General features: G+C 42.8%; 1 protein-coding gene across 8 annotated transcripts; it reads right to left on the reverse strand.

Moving 5' to 3' along the window:
• Window positions 1-7,743: 7,743 nt before the first annotated feature.
• Window positions 7,744-19,789, reverse strand: LOC114545522 (heterogeneous nuclear ribonucleoprotein C). 8 transcript variants are annotated; one of them, XM_028563848.1, is made up of 11 exons: window positions 19,644-19,789; window positions 17,935-17,968; window positions 17,390-17,491; window positions 14,269-14,321; window positions 13,282-13,526; window positions 10,968-11,040; window positions 10,794-10,841; window positions 10,185-10,345; window positions 9,180-9,293; window positions 8,855-8,991; window positions 7,744-8,755 (listed from the first exon to the last, which is right to left on the reverse strand). In XM_028563848.1, the coding sequence occupies exons 3-11, from the start codon at window positions 17,414-17,416 to the stop codon at window positions 8,654-8,656; spliced, it is 960 nt and encodes a 319-aa protein (XP_028419649.1). In that variant the 5' UTR covers window positions 17,417-17,491; window positions 17,935-17,968; window positions 19,644-19,789; the 3' UTR covers window positions 7,744-8,653. The 8 variants fall into 8 exon arrangements, with proteins under 8 accessions (XP_028419649.1, XP_028419648.1, XP_028419650.1 ...); XM_028563847.1 differs by having other exon boundaries at window positions 17,390-17,445; window positions 19,644-19,788; XM_028563849.1 differs by lacking the exon at window positions 17,935-17,968 and having other exon boundaries at window positions 17,390-17,445; window positions 19,644-19,788.
• Window positions 19,790-19,873: the final 84 nt, after the last annotated feature.

Consider the following 19,873-nt stretch of genomic DNA (forward strand, 5'->3'; position numbering starts at 1 on the left):
CTTTTTATGTCCCACAGCTCTCACATACAGTATGCACTGCAGAAAGAAAAACAAAAAAGAAGAAAATCTAATAGGCCTAGGCCTAAATGAGCAACAGGGATGGATTTTCAGGTAGCCAAATCTGGCATTTTGGGTTTTGGACTGTTTGGTGCGACAAAATCAGTTTGAAGACCTTATGGATTTGGGCATATTAAACTACTTTTGCGCATTTTAATAGAGTAAATAATAAAAACAAATGAAAAAATACTGAGAGATTTCTGATTAATAAAAAAGAATCACTATATTGTAGTTACATACTTGGTTGCACATCTGATCCACCTGCGCCACAATGGACCCAAATAAACTAGCACTGTCCCAAAGCTCAAGTGCTACTAAATGGTGCTGAATTTTTTTTTAGCCACCACAGCCATTGTTTTAACATAGTAGTTAGTATCCCGTTCACCTCGAAATACAATCTTTTATATATGTTAATTAAGTGTTATATGTACACTAGACACCTAAAAAAGCCCAGTTTTAAGATGACTTCTGGATGTTGTGTTAATCACCAAATCAATACTTACTGGATTAGTTTATGATTAAAGGAATAGTTTGGCATTTTTGGCAAATACATTTATTTACTTTCTTGCTGGGATTTAGATGAAAACATTGATGCCACCCTCATGTCTGTTTGGTAAATACAGCCACCAGCCGGTTAGCTTAGCTTAGCTTAGTACAAAGGCTTGAAACTGGGGGAAACAGCTAGCCTGGCTCTGTCAAAGAATAACAAAATCTGCCTACAATCCAGTTTTTGTGCCAAACTAAACTGACTAGCTGAAGAGATGAAAACGATATGGCTCATACTCTACAGTAGGCCTAATTCATAAAAGTGACAATTTGTCTAGTTGATACAGCACTAATTACAAAGTATTTTAAAGGGACAGTTCAACCCAAAATAAATAAATACATATTTCCTGTTTCCTGTAGTGGAATTTGACATCATGACTTCGCGTAAACATACACGCCACTTTCTAAAGCCAAGTGACGTATTATCTGTACGCATTTTGAGCTATCCGCGCATATGTCTGCCGTATACAGCATGTTGCATTTTGAGCTATCCGCGTGCATGTCTACGCCGTATTGAGAATAAGGACATACGTCATGATAGCTTGCTGTCACGCAACGATTTGGGAGGTGTGTGAGCCCGCCCACCATTTTGGGATCCTTTGTGGCTATCGGTTGCCAGGGGCAACAGTGTAAGAGCAACACAGAGACGGAGCAGGAACGACGGCTCGAGGAATAACCTTCAGGGCGAACAGGTTGGGTTTAGGAAAAGAAGAACGGGACAGTTGGGTTTAGGAAAACAATAACGGGAAGCGGGACAACAATGGCACGGTTGGGTTTAGGAAAAGAAGAACGGGACGGTTGGGTTTAGGAAACGTGACCCGCGGGACAAGATCCCCAGTCTCCTGGGTGAAAGTCCTGTGTTGTTTGACCCATCCACCACCCCGACTAACCTCCCTATGCAGATTTTCGGCCTTTCATACTACTCGCTACGGCATCAATTGGCATGCAATCGCAAGGTGAGTGTAAGTCAATGGAGACCAAATGGCGTTGATAAACACGCTAAAAAGCGAGTCTGCGTCTTGATAACACGCCAATAATGGCATACAAATTGGCGTGTCATGCATACGCCACTTCTGGAGATCAGTCTGCTACATGAAATAGCTTACAACTAGGTCTCTGGATTATCTTGAGTAACCGAGTCATAATTTCTGGAAAGAGACATTGCTGTTAAATTTGGTTGTATTTTTTGGCCGTTTGTGGACCACAAGCCAAGTGCCATCTAGTTGCATTGAATTGGAGCGAGAAGGCAGACATCTCTACGCCTGAGATCTCCAACACTGGGCAACAATCTAGATTGATAAATAGCACTACTAGTAAATGGAATAATATGTATTTTTGATTTTGGCGAACTGTCTCTTTAACAATTAAAAACTGCTCTCATGGTGGACGTTTAGACTTGTCACATAATGAGGCTGCCATTAGTAATGTTATTTGTCACACAGGTGTAACTAATAACATCTCTACTGGCTTGGTTACATTTATTCATGCCAGCATGCACAGGGCTCAGCTGGCAAACTTAAATGGAATGCAGCCATTATTAATGTCATTAAAGCTATTTCCAGCCATGACATGACAAAGTGGCCACCGTGAGTTCAGGTTTACACTTTTTGTTTTGTTGCAGAGGGATTTTGACCTGTACACACTTTTTTGTAAAGGGTAACTACCGTTTTTTTCAACCCTATTTTCCTATGTTTTTGTGTCTAAGTGACTGATGGGAACAACAATCTTTGACATTGGCCCAGTGTTAGGCAAGATTGCTGCATTTGGCAGCAGTGAGCTACAATGTAAGTTAATTGGGAAAATTTTAAGTTAATTGGGAAATTGTCCAGTTTGTAATTACCTTCACAAAAGTGCTTGTTTTGCCAATGATAGGCTCAGATTAATATTCTAAGTGTCTGGGCTGGGCAATGTTTTCCCATATAACTGCCGATGCTTGAACCTCCCACTGCACTTACTTTAATTTCATTAATTTTCATTTAGCCATAGTCGTGTATGCATATACATCTTATGGTACAGCCTATACGATGTGAGTGAATGTTTAAAGGTCAAATGCGCCATCTGAGTTAGATTTATTTGACAGCTTTTTTTTAAAGTGCTGTCATTCATTGCAAATAATTAAAGAGCGGCAGTGTTTCAGGCCTGTTGTGAAATGGGAATCAACAATACAATCCGTTCATATGATCATCTAAATGTAGGCCTATTCATATCGTTTCTTTGAAAATGCACACATATTTTCAGTGACAAGCAATACAACATTTTCTATCCAATAAAACATTGCACAAGAACAACCTACCAGTGCTTAGACAACGTTTAACCAAAAGGCACTGCTCTGCAATCACTCAAACTGTTACACACCATTTCCACTGTTGTGGTTTGTTCACTCTATAGCCTCTCATTATCCACCCCTCTCCGTCTGTTGTTCCCAAGTTAATCACAGTTCACCCTGAAGACGCCTGCTTATTGATTCGTTATCCATCTTTCCTTCCTGTTGATCCCTGCTACAAGGCCTCAGCAGACTCCCGGCAGGATAATGTGTATTAATAAGGAAGCTGTGTATTGATTGACATTTGGTCATTGGTAATGAAATTTTGGACGAACAAGCTTTTTTGCTTGGTCAACTAGAGGTTTACTCTTCCAGAGTTTAGGTAAGAAATGTGTTTTTGATTAGGTTCAAGTAACTAAAGGGGTCAGATCCCCTAAATTACAAACTCAAATTTACTTCAAATGGTAGCCTATTTAGCCAAGATTATTTTTGGGGGGCTACTCCCTTTATTTGTGGTGACAGTGGATAGACATGCCGCAGGTCGGACTCAAACCCCGGGCCGCTGCAAAGGCCTCAGCCTACATGGGGCGCACGCTCTTACTGGGTGATCTAGAGGTCGCCCCATGCACAGTTTTTGTTGCATCTGTTCACTATATAAAACGTGACTTTGAGCTGTGAGGTCTCAGAGGAAGAGACTTGAGGCAAAGAACCGGCATGCGGTTTAAAAAACCTAGGTACTTATAAATGCAATTAGCAAGCTTTTTTACAGGTGTACTTTGAGACTACAAAGCTTTGATTTTGTGTTTTTTAGCGCCGATTCCCAGAATTTGCGTCAAATGTCACTCCTTTTCGACATAACAGTCAACTACGAACACATACATGATACACATATGTTGACGTTCACTGCGACTTACACTTCAAGGTGGTATCATTATATCCTATGCCCATCGCGAATAAACGTCCACAAATTCATTTAGAAATCACAAAAACAAAAAAAAAGACGCTCCTAAAACTCCAGAGCTTGCCTGAGAATAATTATTATTTTAAGTTTTCTTCAGTAGGCTATTTAAGTAATCAAGTGATAGTTGTCTGTACATATATAGGTGTATTCCAAACAGGAATTGGTAACAGCTAATTGGGCAAGCTTTTAATGGTGGCTTATTTGCCAAAATGTAAACAAATATAAGCAACAAAAACAGAGCTCAAGTTGTAGCCCACATCAGCTAACAAACTATACTTACTGTTTACATCTCCCAAAGCATTATGGGACCTGTGCTTCAACATTTTTTAGCATGATTATCCCCCAAATCGAAGTAGGACATCCATCCATCCATCCATCCATCTTCGTCCGCTTATCCGGTGTCGGGTCGCGGGGGGAGCAGCTCCAGCAGGGGACCCCAAACTTCCCTTTCCCGAGCAACATTAACCAGCTCCGACTGGGGATCCTGAGTTCCCAGGCCAGGTTGGAGATATAATCCCTCCACCTAGTCCTGGGTCTTCCCCGAGGCCTCCTCCCAGCTGGACGTGCCTGGAACACCTCCCTAGGGAGGCGCCCAGGGGGCATCCTTACCAGATGCCCGAACCACCTCAACTGGCTCCTTCGACGCAAAGAGCAGCGGCTCTACTCCGAGCTCCTCACGGATGACTGAGCTTCTCACCCTATCTCTAAGGGAGACGCCAGCCACCCTCCTGAGGAAACCCATTTCGCCGCTTGTACCCTGGATCTCGTTCTTTCGGTCATGACCCAGCCTTCATGACCATAGGTGAGGGTAGGAACGAAAACTGACCCGGTAGATCGAGAGCTTTGCCTTCTGGCTCAGCTCTCTTTTTCGTCCAACAACGTGCGATAGATTGAATGCAATACCGCACCCGCTGCGCCGATTCTCCCACCAATCTCCCGCTCCATTGTCCCCTCACTCGCGAACAAAACCCCAAGGTACTTGAACTCCTTCACTTGGGGTAAGGACTCATTCCCTACCTGGAGAAGGCATTCCATCGGTTTCCTGCTGAGAACCATGGCCTCCGATTTAGAGGTGCTGATCCTCATCCCAACCGCTTCACACTCGGTTGCGAACCGATCCAGTGAGTGCTGAAGGTCGCAGGCCGATGATGCCATCAGGACCACATCATCTGCAAAGAGCAGCGATGAGATCCCCAGCCCACCAAACTGCAACCCCTCCCCACCCCGACTACGCCTCGATATCCTGTCCATAAATATTACAAACAGGATTGGTGACAAAGCGCAGCCCTGGCGGAGGCCAACCCTCACCTGAAACGAGTCCGACTTACTACCGAGAACCCGGACACAGCTCTCACTTTGGTCATACAGAGATTGGATGGCCCTGAGTAGAGACCCCTCACCCCATACTCCCGCAGCACCTCCCACAGTATCTCCCGGGGACCCGGTCATACGCCTTCTCCAAATCCACAAAACACATGTAGACCGGTTGGGCATACTCCCAGGCTCCCTCCAGGATCCTTGCGAGAGTGAAGAGCTGGTCCGTTGTTCCACGACCAGGACGGAATCCGCATTGTTCCTCCTCAACCCGAGGTTCGACTATCGGCCGAACCCTCCTTTCCAGCACCTTGGAGTAGACTTTACCAGGGAGGCTGAGAAGTGTGATACCCCTATAATTGGCACACACCCTCTGGTCCCCCTTTTTAAAAAGAGGAACCACCACCCCAGTCTGCCACTCCTTTGGCACCGTCCCAGACTTCCACGCAATGTTGAAGAGGCGTGTCAACCAGGACAACCCCTCCACACCCAGAGCCTTGAGCATTTCTGGACGGATCTCATCAATCCCCGGGCTTTGCCACTGTGTAGTTGTTTGACTACATCAGTGACTTCCGCCTGGGAAATCGGCGACAATCCCCCGTTATCCTCCAGCTCTGCCTCTAACATAGAGGGCGATTAGTCGGATTCAGGAGTTCCTCAAAGTGCTCCCTCCACCGCCCTATTACCTCCTCAGTGGAGGTCAACAGTGTCCCATCCTTACTGTACACAGCTTGGATGGTTCCCCCTTCCCCCTCCTGAGGTGGCGAACAGTTTTCCAGAAACACTTTGGTGCCGACCGAAAGTCCTTCTCCATGTCTTCTCCAAACTTCTCCCACACCCGCTGCTTTGCCTCTTTCACGGCAGAGGCTGCAGCCCTTCGGGCCCTTCGGTACCCTGCAACTGCCTCCGGAGTCCTCCGAGATAACATATCCCGGAAGGACTCCTTCTTCAGTCGGACGGCTTCCCTGACCACTGGTGTCCACCACGGTGTTCGTGGGTTACCGCCCCTTGAGGCACCTAAGATCCTAAGACCACAGCTCCTCGCCGCAGCAGCTTCAGCAATGGAAACTTTGAACATTGTCCACTCGGGTTCAATGCCCCCAGCCTCCACAGGGATGCACGAAAAGCTCCGCCCGGAGGTGTGAGTTGAAAGTCTGTCGGACAGGGGCCTCCTCCAGACGTTCCCAATTTACCCGCACTACACGTTTGGGCTTACCAGGTCTGTCCAGAGTCTTCCCCACCCCCTGACCCAACTCACCACCAGATGGTGATCGGTTGACAGCTCTGCCCCTCTCTTCACCCGAGTGTCCAAAACATACGGCCTCAGATCAGATGAAACGATTATGAAATCGATCATTGACCTTCGGCCTAGGGTGCTCTGGTACCAGGTACACTTATGAGCATCCCTATGTTCGAACATGGTGTTCGTTATAGACAATCCATGACTAGCACAGAAGTCCAACAACAAACAACCACTCTGGTTTAGATCAGGGAGGCCGTTCCTCCCAATCACGCCTCCAGGTGTCTCCATCATTGCCCACGTGTGCGTTGAAGTCCCCAGCAGAACAATGGAGTCCCCCACTGGAGCCCCATGCAGGACTCCAGTCAAGGTCTCCAAGAAGGCCGAATACTCCGAACTCCTGTTTGGTGCATATGCACAAACAACAGTCAGAGTTTTCCCCACAACCCGCAGGCGTAGGGAGGCGACCCTCTCGTCCACCGGGTAAACTCCAACACAGCGGCACTCAGCCGGGGGCTTGTGAGTATCCCACACCCGCCCGGGCGCCTCACACCCTGGGCAACTCCGGAGAAGAAAAGAGTCCAACCCCTATCCAGGAGTATGGTTCCAGAACCGAGACTGTGCGTAGAGGTAAGCCCCACCAGATCTAACCGGTAGCGCTCCACCTCCCGCACCAGTTCCGGCTCCTTCCCCCACAGAGAGGTGACGTTCCACGTCCCCAGAGCCAGCGTCTGCCGCCCGGGTCTGGTCCGTCGAGGCCCCTGACCTTCACTGCCACCCATGTGGCATCGCACCCGAAGTAGGACAAATAATCTAAAATTTGTCTGAGGGGGCCCACAGTGTCAGACTTTGAAAAACCTGTTTTGAGATATCCATCTTTTAGACTTTTGCCTTACCAGGCTGTCAAAAAGTTGGTGTACAATCATTTTAAACACATATCTCAAAACCTGGGCAAATAGAAAAAAGTCCAAAAAAAAAACTAAGGCTGTATGACTCGATCTAAAAAGGTACATGAGAAAATACCAGGCCAGCGAGAATTTTTGCAAGGTATTTAACTTCAAGTTCAAACCAGCCTCAACCTCTGTGCTCTGAACTTAAAAGCTACAACCACCCAATATATATTTTAATAACACTCTCATTCTATTGCACAACCCATAATTTATTTTTTCTATTCGCCATTTAGAAAGCTCCACCTTAATTGCACACAAACGACCCACAGCATGCAGCACCGTGGTAGGGTTCACATTTTGTACTACCTTGTAATCTGCAAGTGATTTATCATTTCAAGTGGTAATTATAAAAAGAAATGTTACACTGCACCTGAATGCATCCATGTAGGTTTACAGAAAGAACTCGTACAGGTTCCAACTTGGAAAACATGTTTATTCACTTTGACTAGTGCAGTCGAATGACAAACAAAACATCAACAGAAACTGACAAACATGGACAGCACTGCATTACATAGTCCAGATCAGTCAAGGCTGCAACACTGCAACAAACTAAACTATTTTTCAGAGCAATGGGGATTTTGTCTCAGCATTTGCGCATCCTGATGAGGTTTTCTACATGCTCTTGTTATCTGACAAGCAGAAGGGTAACAGAAATAAGTCCTCCTGTGTGGCCCGTTACTGTGATACACTGCCACCTGCTGGTTAGAAGGCAGCTGGACAGCAGCTAGATCAGGACTATATTTTCAATCTTATACATTTTCAAGCCTAGACTGTAGTACCATGTCTGGTATTTTGTCTCAAGTCTGACTTAAATTCAAACCGTTGCACTTGAGAAAATCTTGTCATGTCAGCTACTGCCACGTGGTAATTTGTTCAATTATTCTTGTCTTTTATTATTTTTTTTACATCAACTAAACGGTCTAAAAAAACAATTTCTCAGTCAATGTTACACTGGACTGGCTTATAGCCCTGAATTAAAACATACAATGCAATACAATGTTGCATTTATCCTCAACTGAACTTGCATTTTCTCTAAACATGGCAGAAAATATCCATAAAAAAGTTGAATAAAAGAATGGTCGGAAAAAGTAGGAAAAATCAAAATTACCAACTTCAAAGAAAACTGGAAAATCCAGAAACAAGTACTTGACATATTTAAGAATGTGTGTGTGTGTGAGAAGGCAATAGCTACAATACACTGTTTATAAATGTCCAGTCAATTCAGCAGCTATGACATGACCACTGTGTACAAGTCTGGTGTGGAGATACACTCAAACACAATCTGTGTTATGCATGTATGCGTTTGTGTGCCTGTGTAATGTTTAGGACTCGTCTCCGTTGGTGCTATCTCCGTCGTCCTCTCCTTCCTCCTGCTCGCCTTCCTCCTCCTCCTCCTCCTCCTCCTCTCGCCCTCTGCATTTCATCTGCACAGCAGAGAAAAGTGGACAAACGACACTTTATTCATCACACACACGACTTCTTAGCTCTCGCCTTGGTTCCCTCATCTCATCCCCGCTCCTCACCTCGTCTTCATCATCCAGCAGATCGCCCTCCTCGTCGGAGTCGTTCAGGCCCCGTTTCAGGCTCTCATCTTTCTTGCTGGAGGTGGAGGAGTTGAGGGGGGACACCTCACCTGGTTCTGGTTGGCAGCTCTTCATCTCTGAGTAAATGGAAGGAGACCGTGGGAAGAATGTGATGAATGAAGCAAGGTAACTCTTAGTAACCACAAAGTTTTTTTTTTTCTGATTGAACTAATCTCTGCACTAGACGAAACCTCCACATCTTTTACATTTTCTGTCTTTCACGTGGGTATGAACTGTACGTTACAATCAAGTCGTTGGGGCCCACCTGACTTCTTGCTGTGGTCCTTTTCCATGCACTCTAGGCTCTCCAGCAGGTAGTCCACCTTGTGTTTGATCAGTGTGAGCTCTCTCTTGATGGTCTGCAGATCATCTACCTTCACTGTGGGAGGAAAAACAGTAAAAAAAAAGTCATTACAACATTAGTCTATATCCACGACGTTCCACTTCCAGGATTGCTTCGGTGCCGCCGGAAATTCCGCCTGATGTCCCGCTTTTTGGCCAGATGTCCGGTACCTTCCGCTTTCTTTGTGTTGGAATTTTAAACTCCGGGGGATTTATGAGGACTATGGTTAACCGCTCCTCAGATCTCTGCAGGGTAAATCCAGACAGCTAGCTAGACTATCTGTCCAATCGGAGTTTTCTGTTGCACGACTAAAACAACTTTGGAGCGTACACGTTTCACCAAATCAAGTTCCTTCTAGGGCTGGGCGATATGGAGAAAATCAAATATCCCCATATTTTTGACCAAATACCTCGATATCGATACGTTAACGATATTGTAGTGTTGACTATTGGTGCTTTCACAAAATATTTACACATGTTTAGGTAAATAATCATCAGTAATGTGGATCTAATGACTAATTGGGTAAAGGCAAATAATAGAACAGTTACAACAGTCTGGTAAGTTCAGAAAATGACATCACTTTACTGTAATGCAGCCTTTAAAACCAGGAAAAGACAAGACTTATGCCATATTATGATATCCAAAATCTAAGACGATATCTAGTCTCATATCAATATAATATCGATATATTGCCCAGTTCTAGTTTCTTCCTGAGGCTATTTTGCAGCGGCACGGTGGCTCTGTCCGCCGCTCAGCGACCCAATGAACCAGAGCGTTTTTCTCCCATCCCGGAATGTTGTGTGGACTAGCCAGACCTTCCTCCGCAGCGCTGTGGAGGAGGGTCTGGCAAAGAAAGACTATTACAACATGGATGCGGTTGTGATGGGAGCCGCACGGGACAGCTGACTTCATAACTGTGCTACCTACTCGCTCGGGAGGTCCTCTGGCTGGTCTTGGAAGAAGAGAAGCTGGTTTTGGTTCGTCGGCTCCCTCCTCCACTCAGACTGACCCTGGGACGCTTTGTGGGAATGACAGCACGGGACAGAGGGGGAGGGGGAGGAGGCACCCGGGGCTGGTAGGAGTACATCCTGAGATACAGAGGTGCAAAAATATAAAAAGGTGCCACAGAAATGTGTGTGTGAATGTGTGTGACAACAGACAGTTGAATGAATAACAGAAAATGTGTATCCATCTGTGTGAATACTACATCTGTGTGTGATTGTGTTTCACTGTCAACATCTAATGCTGATTTTTCATGAATATTTGGTTAGTAAACTACTAAAAGTAGCCCTTTAAATTTGCACATTGACACATTAAAGCTTAATTCAAACACGGCATTACTGAACAAACCCTTAGCTGACCCAAACTATAAACTGAAAGTGTAGAAATTAGGATTATTTATAAATAAACCATACAAGCCAGGGTATTATGCACTCTGGACAATAAGGACATCAACAACAACAACAACAGATAACAGGTATATAGATAACACACATGAGCAATTATTCTTAAAAATATAAAGAATAAACAGCTTACCTATCATAGTAATCTCTTTGAAAGTCATAGTCCAAATCAACAGAGGAACTGTGGAGAGGGTAGAAAGATTAACTACAGCAATGAAGTTATACTTTCTGACTTTGCGCTTTGAGACCTGTTGGAATGCGGGATTACTGGAATTGAAGTTGTGAGAATAATCGCGTGTGTACACACCTGTACATGTCTCCTGCTGAACGCTTCCCTGTCTTCGATCTGTGAGGTTTCGGCTCGCCTGCCAGGTTGATGTCTGGGGGAGGAAAAACATGGAGTCAAGGAGGAGCTAGAGTTGCAACGAGTAGGAGGAAGAGCCAGAAGCATGTTATGAACCGAAAGTGTGGAATTTCAAATAAACACATTTTATCACGCCTTCATTTTGGAGGACAAACAGGTTTTAACCCCTACCAGTTGGTATTTGCAAATAATTACTAGGGCTGGGACCATATGCTTTTGTCCCGATTCAATACATCGGTGCCGATTTGATTTGTATTGCGATTTCAGAAGTATTGCAATTTTCGTTTCCTTCTTCAACACAAACAATATAACATGAGACATTTCTAAAAACTAATTGTTTTCTGAAAAGAATGCACATCACACATCAGTCAGCGAGTCTGACATTTATTTATGTTATTTGTAAAGAAATACATAACGTATTTTCTGCTTTTGGTCTGTTTTGCTGGAAACGGATGATGTCAGCGGTACTGTATAAACAGAAAATATTTAAAAAATAATAATCGATTTTTAAAATCGACTAAAAATATCACAATGCATAAGATCTTTTCCCCCTACCCCTAATAATTACTCACTAATATGGACCAGAAAACAGCTGTTTCTTTGTCTTTACTTTATGCGAGATGTTGATGTTTTTTTAAATATCCCTTGTACAAAACAATCCTTTAAAGTTTTCCTTTCAGTGTTGTTTTTAAATTCCTTGTTTGTAGCACTAGAGGGCAGCTCAGCTGTCTGTATTAATAAACAGAAACTGAAAACTTTAAAACTGCGACAGACGTGTCTGTGAGAGTGAATATATGTTATTCTGTTTGTGTTTAGGCCCTGCAACAGATTGATGGCCTGTCCACGTCCTTGCCCCCATGCATGCTGGGATAGGCTTCTGCACTGCTGTGACCGTGAATTGAAACCAGCAGGTATGGGAACTAGAGAACGTTTAAGCAGCATGTTTAACTTTGCTGTTTGGGGGGCGGGTGTAAAACATTGGCACAGGGCTGGCACAGTAACTTCCTGGAGACTTGTCACCATGAGGTTAGCGGGCAACCAGTACTACCAGATATGTAGAATTACATATAAAAGTAAGCTTGACAAATCTCACCCACTTGGTGACTTAGTCATCATGAAACAAACACTATGTAATCTAAGAATCGTGAAGCCTTGTTTGACTTTCTTCTTCTGTGGAATTCAAATGTTTTTCTCTAACTTGTGTGGACAAGAAAAACAGTCCGTTCTTGACTCACTGAGCTCATATTTAGTTTATCTTGCAAACAACATCCTGCACACAGAGCCGTCTGTGACATATTTGTATTCAAACACAATGTATCTGAGCACTTATCTCTTCATTCAAAATCAGCATAGGGCTCAGTTAGCCCCTGGGCAGACTTTAGAATAACCGTTTTATTACCAGGTTGCTGCCTCAGAGAATATTGAGTGAAGAACATGTCGGTATAACACATGACTTTTGACTGTATATTTAGGGAAAAAACATTTTCTTAGACACTTTTGGTTAGCCTTTTTTCCCCTACACAAAAACAGAAAAGTATAATTAAAAAATATAAGTTTTTAAAACATATGTGGGTTTGATAAGAAAGTTGCACTTCTTTTCTCAATATCGTTTTCACCAAACTTTCTTAGAACAAGAATAAACTCTGCACATCCCCAGTATTAACATATTTTGATTACAATTTTTCAGAATAATTCTTAACAGGTCAAAAAACATTTTTCTTCTACACTTTCTTGGTTAGCCTTTCTAAGAATTTGATTTTGAATTTGAAACAAATTACGTTTTCTTCTTTTCATGTTTTCAGAGGAGTCCAAGTAATGAATTTAAGGCTCACCCTGCATGCCAATACCCATACTATCATAGCATTTAGTATGCCAGAAAAAGATTTAGTCCCAATGCATAGTATGTCAAATTCAGAATGCCAAAAATACCAGAATGTCCTACTGCATTCAGATAGATTTTGCAGTATGCAAGCCGGCATGATTTTCTGGCTATTCTATTCCCACAATCACTTGCACCGCATATATGAGCAAGAGGGTCAAAGTTCGAGGTGCAATGTTATGAAGATGTAGGATGTCCCTATTGTATGCATACTGCATGCAACAGTATGTACTTTGTAGGGGCTGCTGCAGTACATTCTAAAAAGTCAAAATGTAAAAAAAGTATGTGATTTGGAACTCAGCCTCACTACTAGACTCCCTGATTGTGTATCTCCATCCTTGCAGCTCTTAATTATCAACCACCCCCCCTCCACCTCACCTAGCACCTGTCCCACGATCATGCGGCCGTCCTCACTGACCACAGCAGCCCGGGCGTTCCTCTCATTGGCGTACTGGACGAAGGCGTAGCCCTTGTGGATGGAGCAGCCCAAGACTTTGCCGTACTTGGAAAAGATGGCCTCCACATCGGCCTTGGTGACCAACAGGGTGTTGAGGTTGCCGATAAAGACGCGGGAGTTGAGGGAGCGAGGGTCCGTCTTGTTGGTCACGTTGCTGGCCATCGGGCTGGAGGATGACGAGGGAGGTGGACATGGAAGATGGATAAGGGATGAAGAAGACAAAGAAATTAGATTTATTTTTGTTTTGCACTAAAATGGGTAGATCTCTGCATCCAGCACTATGTGAGTTTTGAAGCTCTTTTACCACAATACTTTGAGCATGTTTAATTTAAAAAAGAAAAAGGGGGCTTAAAGTGGGTGAAAGTCTGCAGAGGGATGCAGCCGTTATTGAGTCTATAAAATGTCAGAAAATGGCCATCTTCAAATTGCTTGTTTATTTTGTTTTTTACAACCAACAGTCTAAAACAAAAATACATCAAATTTAAAGTAATGTAAAATAGAGAAGAGCGCAATTCCTCACATTTAAGAAGCTGGAATATCTGCTTGTGAATCACTTAAACGATTAATCATTATCAAAATTGTTGCAATTAATTTTCTGTCGATCAAGTTAATAAATTGACCAATTAAATCCCTTAACTGATAATGTTACAACCACTTGACAAAAAGCCATCATAATCATTGATATACACATTAAAAATATTCAAGGTGTTACTTTCTACCTCCTACGATACAGGTGGATTCAGAGAAGAGGGGTACTTTTGTATATTTTACACACACACACACACACACACACACACACACACTAAATGTGTGTTTGCGCTTTCAAATGGGAGACAGGAGCCTCTAAAAGTGGATATGAGACAGCAGAATAGACAGTTTGACCAGGTCATGAAGCAGCCAGCACTCACTCCATGTCTGGGTCTGTACTCGGGTTGGTGGAGGTCTGCCTGCCTGTCTGACTCTGTTGGAGAGAAGAGGGGTTGTCGAGGAACTATGAGAGATTTAGTCAGTGGGTAGACATCTACACCTCCAAAAAGTTTGCTGTTTTTTTTCCTTTCTTGGATTTTTGGCAAGCCCAAGAAGTGCTTAAAAATGGCGAGTGGTTGGTCAGGAGGTGGTAGATTATAACATGTTTGAAAAAAAAAATGGAGGTGGCTATAAAAACCTGTGGGGTAAATGGTTTGTTATGACAAAACAAGATAATGCATTAAAGTGAGAAAGCTGCTTTTAACAGACTACTTTTTAAAAATTGTATTTGTGAAACTTCTAACTTCCTTGTGATGACTCTACAGAGGGTGATGGAAATAATAAACACTCTGAAATCTCCCTGCAGTAAAGGCCACTTTACTGAATCCGATAAATAACGTCACACAGGCAGTGTGTTAACAAGGACATGAGTGTCCCCTAAGCTTCTACTGAAAACTCTTTGTTATTCATATCCCCGTAGGCCTGTACATGATAAATACTAGTATCCCGGTTATTGCATGGTATTTGCGCAGACGCCTTAATCATTCCTGCTTCAACTTCCAGACCGCGGTCGGGAAAGCACAGGACCGAAGTTGGCATTCAGCCTCTTTCATTACCGAGAGAAAAAACTCCGTTTCTTCATCGCTGTGAAAGTGCGACGCTATCGCTGCCGCCATTGTTTTTGTTTATTCTGTTACGTCAGTTGGCTGAAGCCGCGCCTGCGCAGATGGTCGGCGGGGCAAGTAACTTGCATAAAGCCCATTTAAAGAATGCGAGTGCATGACGGCTCGGAGACCACGACAGCCAGCATATTTGGGGAGTCTCATTAACATGATATGATTTGTACATGCTTAAACATAAAAACGGGATAGGCTACTTCAAAAACCAGATCATAACCAGTTTACTTATGTCAATGTAAACACCCAGAATGGGGCCCTTTGCTGCCGCACGTGATGACCTTAAAAAAAAGGTTTTTTTTCTGATCCCCTTGAGTTTTTTAGTCAGTGAGCATCTACTGGTAACAGGAAAAGAGAGGGGGTAGCCTACCCAGCTAGGCATCTTCCCTGTAGTTTTTAAATCAAGCAATACAAATGTTGCTCAGGGTCTCGCTCCTGCCTCCTGATGATTTTTTAGACATCTGTGCTGCTGCTACACATAAAAACGGCAGCTCCCGCACAAGCAAGTCACATTAGCGTGTTACACAATTAGCAGCGTAAAGTATGTCAGATTTAATACGGGTAGAAAGAAGCCAGATTGTCGCTGCCCTGCAAAGTTATGCAACATTGCAGGGGGCAGGCACTAAGGCATTTATTTGGTTTGTTTATTAAAACGACTGACATAGACAATGATCATAATGCAGCCTCGGAAATAAAGTATTCACTTAGCCTACTACAAAGTGTTTGTTATTCTGTCCACCCCCTGTCGATTACATTATTCACTTTTTTTTTGTTTTTTGTTGTGGGACTTTCTTAGGACACATAAACCCCACACCAACACTGACTTCAGTAGGCTCATCGACCTTTTGGGTGTCTATCTTGTATTTTCCTCATTTCCTCTCAACCCTGCGAGTAATCTTATTATCAACCACTTCAGTCATATCTCACCTGCCAAAGCACAGCGCGGCTGCCAGCTGGGCTAAAACTGTGACCCAGCAGCAGCCTGTCTCTCTGGCCGGTAGCTACTAGCAGGGGATTACATGGTTTGCAGCAGGCTGCCTGGCCAAAGCTTAGTGTTCTGCTCTCCTCTACATGATTTGGCCGGGATGTTTCTGTTGCTTGGCAAGCTGACAGGGTGTCCACAACATTGCGTGGGTTTAATAGGGACTATCACAGGCAGCTTAGGAGGGTTTCTAATTCTTTGTGGGATATTGGGGTTCAAGGGGGAATTATCCAGGCTTTATATACAAGCCAGTGAGTTTCATGACAGAGACGGATGCTGAACATGGCCAATAAGACTATGGAAAATAAAAAACATTTATTGGAGAATTTGGTATTTATTCATATTAGGTGCACAATAACAGGAACAATTATGTAAAACCCCAGTGGATGAAAAAATGCCCATATTTGGTTTTTGTTTGGGTTGTTAAGAGGTGTTGATTTAACATAATCTACAGTCACCGGTAAATACATTTCCTGCTTTTTATTTTTCTGCCCGTTATGATGATCGACTCGACTAACTTTCAGGCGTTCGGCACATGCAGCCCACCTTTTGGAGACTTTTCTCCATTCAACATTATATGATTTGGCAGCGTTTGGGAGCTGCATCTAAAACATAACTATACAGTATGTTGGCAGTATTTGACATTCACCATGCTTATCATTGAGTTTCTTTGGTAACTGCCTGGGAGAGAAACAAGGCCAGATAGTGCATCAGTTTGAATGAAAACTTGATATTCTCAATAAACTGAATACTCAGCTTCATAGAGGTGGTGCTTATTGCAGGGCTATTATATTGGATTGCTCTATATTGTAAGGTCGCCCTGGTCTTTTCATTCCAAATTAGACATTTTAATTAGGGGCTAAATGCTTATAGTGGCCCCTCATATTAAGAGTCCATTCATGGTATATTACATATTTAGTTATAACTGAAACAACTGTTCCTAACCTCTGCCTCATCTGGGCTTTATTGTCTGACGGCCTGTAGCTGAGACTTCCAGACATAGAATGGTGTTTACTGGAAATCTTTAGTTTAATTTTGGCTGGCAAGTGGGTTCATTAAATTAGATCAGTTTTGGTTTAATGTTTGTGCTTTGACTGTGAAAGACACTGCAACTGCAGCAATCAGGACTCATGCTTGAAGACAGACAAGACAAATCGACAGCCGTTTGTATAGATGTGCATGGAGCTTAACCGAGGTTTTAACAAGGTTTAAAAAGGCTGTTTAACTGATAATTGCTTGTGAGAAATCCTCAAAACGGTTTCCAATGAAAATATTTGGATTTCATAAAAACTGTAAAGAAAGAGGCATTTTAATCAAATACAATCATGATAGTGATTTCTGAATAGGTTAGTAATTAAAAATGGTATTCAGTAGGCATGCTTATTTTAATGGACACAAACTTACTATTGGGTGTGATAATGTTGACATCATTGTTATAATCAAGAGCAGGTATCTTTTGTCTGTGTGGGCAATAGACCAGATTTGACTCCATCAATGGCATGCAAACTAAGGAAAAACACATTACAAAGCAAAGGCAGCACTTATTTCTCCTTTGCCAGTGCAAGTAATCCAAGGACTGGATGCAGGAGGGAGTTGAGGGAGTGTTATTCAGCAATTAGCTATAAATTGGGCTTCTCATAATAAACACTGAGCATTATGCAATAGATTAACATAAACTGGGAACATGTGGGAAAAGCTCTTGTAAGAGGCCACTAGTGTCAACAGTCTGAAAAGTATGCAGTTGATTTTTTTCTATTTTCACAGCACAAAAAGAAAAAAAAAAAAAAAAAAAAAAAACTACATGCTATTTGCTCTAGGAAATTCAAAAGGGGAAGAAATGGGCTGAATCACAAAGGGGTAAAAACTAAAGTGGAATAAAAAAAAAAAAAAAGTGATGCAAAAGTTGAGGTGAAAAATAAACCAAAAAAAAAAGCTTGAGACCAACTTACGATTTGCAGCTGTTCAAAAAAGTGGCTTCAAAAACTAAACAGGGGGGAAACAAAAATGTTATATTAGAAAAGAAGCCATTCTAAGAATGAAATAGGAACTATTATTTCCACAAACAGGTAGGGAAATGTATGGAAACGAAGAAAAAGATTTGCCAAATGATAATGCCCACAATCACATTTGAATTTGTACAATCTAAGAAATCACTGCTGAAGCTAAAATTAAACATTAATCTAAAACCAAGATAATGAATGTGTACATCGAAAGATGTTTGACAAAGCCATCAGCCAGACATTGCAGGCAGGCTACTACAAGATGGAACTCATACATTAAATAATAATAAATGGATGTTTATTACACTTCATGATACTGATAATTGATACTGGCTTGTTTCCCCTCTAATGCTACAACTGCTCCACATATTGATGTTTAAACTCTTCATAAATGCAGAAATGTGTACAGACATGCAAACTGACATCAAACATTAAGAGCAGGACAATATCAGACAGACAGTGGTGTCAACTTCAAAGTGCACCTCAGAGCATCACCAGTCTGAGGGAGGGGGTGGCTCTGCACTCTTTCCCCCTGCCCTCCTTGTAGGGGCCAGAATAAAGGGTCAGCAACAGAATAGCGCCCCTGGAGCCTGGAGGGACTCGTACTCAAGGACACTTCCAGAGGACACACTTGGGGGCCACGGGGGAGGTGGGGTACAGTAGGGGGTAAAACAGGGATCTTGCAGTTTTGGGGGCCATCATCAACTGCATGTCTACCCTACCTTTCCACTGTAAACCTTTGTTGCAAATAGGATTATAAAGTTGTTCACAGACATGTGTAGGCCTACAACTGATCAGCCATAAAGCTACAAAATGATCAATTCAAGAAAGGAACAAAACAATTTAGGAGGTGTAGGCCTGGGCCTGATTCCAGCTCATTGCAGGCCCCTCTTTAGGCCTCCCTCGTGGGTCTAAGCAGCTCCACAGCTCAGAATAAACTGATACTGAAAGAATGGGTTTCTACATCTGCAAATAAACTTAAAATGGTTTTAATCAGAATTACCGAAGGCACACATTCTCTCACACCAATGCTACAGCAATCCCAGGTGTTAATGTTCCTTAAAAAGCCGCCCCAGCTCGTCACTGAGGAAAAAAACATCTCGCCTGAAAAATTACATCTCTCCTGAAAGATTTGCTGCAGAAAATAGACTGTCTCATCACTGCCAAAATCACAAAGAAAACAGGAAAAACACTTCTTATGAGTCAATGTCAAAGACTGCGAATCGAGTTACCAGGTGAAGGCAAAACACCGGACGAGATTAAAAAACCTTTTAAAAACATGTATCCAGAAAAAGGGCGACCCGTTTTGAACACAGTCCAGAAAAGACTGGAACAATCTTCCATCTTTTTTCCCTCGAAAATACGACCACAATCAAATAAACAATGAGCTAACACAGCAGCCCTGAAAAAAATGAGGTTTTGAAATGTCTCATTCGAAAAACAAAAGCAAAAATCTTGTTGCGGAAGCTACTTAAAACTAGTTTCTGCGCAGCTCAATATGCCAACACAAAATGTACGCCACTAAAGCCAACACAGTCTCAGGAATACCAGCCAGGAAAAATGCATAAAAAATAAAAACAAAAAGTCCCAAAGAGGTTCAAAGTCAAAAAACAAAAAAAAATATAGGGGGAAAAAATCTCTCGGTTAAAAATACTCACCAGGAGCTTAATACTAAAAACGAGTAAAATTCAACGCTGTTTATACTTGAGTAGGTAAAGATCCGTTAACGGCTCTGCTGGCTGATTGTATCACCTTGAAACCAGTGGACACGAAATGGCGTCGACTCATACACACAACAGACGCAGGGAAACGCCCACTGCTGCGTCTTCGTTTCTGATTGGATATTTAAACCGCCCTGTGTGGCTATACCCTTCAGGGATTGGCAGAT

The sequence above is a fragment of the Perca flavescens genome, chromosome 19 (assembly GCF_004354835.1).
Source record: "Perca flavescens isolate YP-PL-M2 chromosome 19, PFLA_1.0, whole genome shotgun sequence".
Lineage (NCBI taxonomy): Eukaryota > Metazoa > Chordata > Actinopteri > Perciformes > Percidae > Perca > Perca flavescens.